General features: G+C 28.9%; 1 protein-coding gene across 1 annotated transcript; it reads left to right on the top strand.

Annotated features, from left to right (window-relative positions):
- Positions 1-3017: 3017 nt before the first annotated feature.
- On the top strand, positions 3018-4549 carry LOC127076972 (acyl-CoA--sterol O-acyltransferase 1). Its single transcript, XM_051018690.1, has one exon. It carries the CDS (start codon positions 3161-3163, stop codon positions 4259-4261), a length of 1101 nt encoding a protein of 366 aa, XP_050874647.1. The 5' UTR covers positions 3018-3160; the 3' UTR covers positions 4262-4549.
- The last annotated feature ends 346 nt before the right edge of the window (positions 4550-4895 follow it).

The following is a 4895-nucleotide window of genomic DNA, read 5'->3' as shown; positions in this document are numbered from 1 at the left end:
TAATACTCTCATAAACAATACCTGCAAAAATAAGATTTAAAACAACATAAACAATGATATAAACATCGACAAACACATTAAAACCAGAACAATCCAATATTGGTAAAAAAAATTGGAAATAAAGTGTGTATCTTATAATAACAATGAACCCTTAATCAAAAGTTTGATACTGGAATGGAGAAGATGACAAAATTTTAGACTAAGATGAAAATTTTTGTGAGCTTCTGCAATTTTTTTGTGTGATTTGTGGAAGAAAAAGAGGTTGAAGTTAGGAAAACAGAAATTAGATATGAATGCGGTTGTGAAGCTGAAGAAAGGGATTGCAGATTAATAAATACACTTAATTTATTGATGACCGTTACAGTGTTTTTGAAATCTGCGCATATCAATTTGCTGGGTGTTTAACACACCGCAATGAATGTGAACTTTGCAGTGTGATAAGCACGTCGCAATGCATATGTTGTTGTTGGGTGCAAGCAGGGCCGACCCTGTGTAAGTGCAGCAAGTGTTGCAGCACTGGGCCTAAAATTTTAAGGACCCCCAAATTTTGAATTTTTTAATTTTTTTTATAAATATTAATAAAAATAAATAAAATGTTATAAAAAAACTCAATAATTAAAAAAAAATATAATGATAAAAATTGAATACATACAAAAAAATCAAGATGGATCAAAACTTAAAATAATTATAATTAAATTAATTTTTTATTAACATATAATTGTATTTTTGATATATTTTTTTAAATTATTATACTTGTATTTTTTTAAAATTTGGGTCCATTTTTGAAATTAGAACGGGATCTCCGAAATGATTGAGCCGACCCTGGGTGCAAGATACGTCGCAATGCATGTGACATTTGCTGAGTTATTTGCACCTTGCAACCTTCTGACACGACTATGCTAGAGCCTGGATTGAATTGATTTGTGTTAACTTTCAAATTTTGAATTTTGAAAATTGATTTGCGAGATGAATAACACATCTCAAACATTGTTTTAAAAAAATTCATTTCCCTCTAGATAACTTGCGAGGTGATATATTTAAAAAAATATTTTTTATTTATTTTTATTTAGATAAATGAATTGTGAGGTGATTATCATTCTACAACCATATTTTTTTGTTAGATGAGATTCATCCAACAAAATTATCCGACTAAAATTAATTTTTTTTAAGTGCATTATGCGTGATTGTAAACCCTCTATGATGAGAGTAACAATCAACCAAGTATGCTTCAATATTATCAACTCAAGAGTTTTTATATCCTTGGATTGAAATATGACTTATATATTTTTTGAAAGATAATTATGACTTATATTGTAATATCATCTCTATAAAAGTTAGAATACTACAAAGTCATTATGTTCATATTAGACATAAACTGAACCCTTTGTAATCTCTTTGAGTAATGAAAACTATTTTCTTAAAAGCCACTTTTGATTGATAGGAAAAAACACCGGACACCTCAATGGTAAAATTTTCCAAATTTCTTGACAAGACTAGAATGTTTCTAGTTATGTGTGGAGAGACAGTCAAGCACTCAACTCATTCAAAAGTACAAATTTTCAGATTTGTTGGAGAAGATTAAGGGTATGTTTGAAACACTTTTCAATTTTAATTCTTAAAATTTGTTTTTCAAATCTATTTTAAAAAATTATTTTTAAGAAGAAAATTAACAAAAAATTTGTTTGATAAAGTAATTTTTAAAAACTGTTTTAAAAATATGAAAATGAAAAAACTTGTTTGATAATCTAATCTTTTAAAATCACATTAATGTTATTAATAAAAATTATAAAATTTTTATATATTTTCTTCAAGTGAGAAGCAAAACACAACTAAACTGTTTCACTTTTTTACTTTTAAAAACTGAAAAATAGAAAAGAGTTTTTAAAAACACTTTTGCAAAACATTATATTCAAACAAGTTTTTAAATTTTAAATTTTCAAAAATTAAAAAAGAATTTTTAAGATACATTTCAAACGGATCCTAAATTTTTTTAAGGGTTAGGTTGGAGAGGCATTGGTAAAGTATCCTCATCTTAAGAGGAAGTTCACTAATTCTTGAGGGGTTTATAAGAGTTGCTTTTATATATATATATATATATATATATATATATATATATATATATATATATATATATATATATATATATATATATATATATATATATATATATATATATATATATATATATATATATATATATATATATATATATATATATATATATATATATATATATATATATATATATATATATATATATATATATATATACTAAACACTTTAAAAGGTGATTAATATACTCGTGCTCAGATAGATAAGGGGTTTTACCTCATTATTTCAACACATTACATTGATTTTATTTTGATGTGAGTCTAATTGTTGAGTCATTTTACACTGATTTTTAAGTGTAACAAGTATGAAATGTAAAATATTTACAAAGATAAGAATTTTAAGCAGATTCGTAAGTATAACATTTGTGAAACATAATATATTCACATCGAATTGCAAGGGTTCTATACTAAATTGTAATATTTCACATTGAATCACAATAAATTTGTTAGTTGTCTTTAGATAAGTTCTTCTAAATGTGAAGACTTATACTTACATTGATGACAAGGATCCCTCCTAGATAGTTTGAATATAATTTTTAATTAATTTATTATAACTATGATTTAATATGATGTGTATTCGAACTCGCGTCCATGCATTTGATGTTCATGCAGACATACCAACCGAATTATCTTAACAAAACTACTACATTAATGTTTTAATAAAATATAGGGTGAAATTTAAGAAATTAATAAAATAAATGAACCAAAATTACAGATTTTAAATATAGGGAAAACATTTCATATTTTTCTTTTCTTCATGTGCATTGAGTTGCAATTGTTAGAAAAGTTCATTTATATAAGTTTCTTTAAAATGAACGATCGTGACCGTTGACCCTTTATTTTTAAAATGGTTAATGGTTAACACGTTATATAAGTCATTTTTGGTCGACACAACACAATATATATAAGTTAGAATAAGGGAATATTACATTATTTTATGAGGTCCAAAAACGAGCAAGAAAATTAACAAGCCTTTAAAAGATTCTTCACACACGATCAAACACACCACAAGAGAAACAAAGAAAAAGTGGACCAATCAAGATCAAACAATGGATGGAGAAATCAACAATTTCATCATGGTATGGACGATAGCTGCATCAACAATGTCCTATTGCCACACAATTGGTAACCTAATCTCTCATGGCACACCAAGACTCATAGCTCTCATCCCTGCCATAATCCTCCTCTTTCTCCTCCCTCTAAGACTCACCTCAATCCACCTTGGAGGCCCCTCTTCTTTCTTCCTAGGTTGGCTTTCCACCTTCAAACTCTTTCTCTTTGCCTTTAACAAAGGTCCTCTCTCAACTAACCCTCCTCTCTCTTTACCTCACTTCATCTCCTTAGCATCCCTTCCCATCAAATTCCAACTCCAAACCAATAATAGTAACCTCAAAAAAGACCACAATTCAAAATCTAAACCATCCCTTAGGTATTCATACGCAACTATTATTATCATATTAGCTTTCCTAATTCCACTATATCGTAAAAAAGAAAATTTCCATCAAAAATTTGTTTTTTTACTATACGCCCTCTACATGTATATTGGTCTTGAATTTTTCTTTGCTTTGGCCTCAACGTTTACTACAAAGCTTCTAAGTGTTGAGTTAGAGCCACAATTTGATAAGCCATATCTAAGCACTTCACTTCAAGACTTTTGGGGGAAAAGGTGGAATATTTCGGTGAATCGCTTACTACACCCCACCGTATACGAACCAGTGATGAGTTTTTGCAGCCGTTGGATTGGAAGAAAGTGGGCCCCACTACCCGCGATTTTCGCTACGTTCACCATGTCGGCTATAATGCATGAAGTTGTTTTTTATTACATCAAAAGAGAGAAACGCACGTGGGAAAAATGGGAACCATCATGGGATGCAACGTGTTTTTTTATTTTACATGGGGTGTGTTTGGCTGTTCAAGTTGGGATTAAAAAAGCTTTTGGAGAGAAGGTGCGGTTACCGACGGTGGTTTCGTGGTTGCTCACGGTGGCGTTTGTGATGTATACGACGTTGTGGCTGTTTGTGCCGGCGCTGGTAAGGTGTCGTGTTTATGAAAAGGCATCGAGAGAGTTGAGTGCTTTGAATCAGTTTTTGAATGACGTGTACCATCTTGTAAGGGTTGGCTTTTTTAATGTGCAAAGAAAAAGTGGATGATATTCTTCTAAAAAGTTTATTATTGGGAGATATACATTTTTTTTGTTTTTTAGTAATTAATTCATCTTTGTTTGTAGCGTGAGGTCTTATTTTCTTCTTGTAGCATATCGAGCATGACGTAGATACTATATTAATGGTTACTAAATTGTTTTATTTTCCATATATTTATGGGGTGATGGTCTCATAGTATAAATTTATTTTATCCTGTGAATTAATGACGGTCATGCATTCCGTCAAATTAGACTGAAAATTTTAAAATATTTGTATGACATGGTAAAATGATATATTTTTATTAAATGATAGTGTAAATTTTTTTTACACGGTCAATACATCATCATTAAACCCTATGTTTATTAGTGAATTCTTTTCCACAGTTAATTTAAATGACTTTTAAAAACATAACAACACCAACATCAATAAATGAGAGATAATAAAGGAAAGAATGAAAACCACAAGTATTCTAGATCAAATCAAAATCTTGACTCCTATTGATTATGGTTCTAAAGTCATTTTGAGAAGGTCTAAGAATTTTCGAATGATCTACTAAAAAATCATTTTCAAACAAACAAAAATACTTTCTTCCTCCATTTCTTTTACGTTTGTTGAAGAATTAGAAAATATAATATAATTTTCA

This window comes from Lathyrus oleraceus, chromosome 1 (genome assembly GCF_024323335.1).
Source record: "Lathyrus oleraceus cultivar Zhongwan6 chromosome 1, CAAS_Psat_ZW6_1.0, whole genome shotgun sequence".
Classification (NCBI taxonomy): Eukaryota; Viridiplantae; Streptophyta; class Magnoliopsida; order Fabales; family Fabaceae; genus Lathyrus; species Lathyrus oleraceus.
The sequence above is the reverse complement of the archived record's forward strand: the minus strand, read 5'-3'. Positions and strand labels throughout refer to the sequence as shown.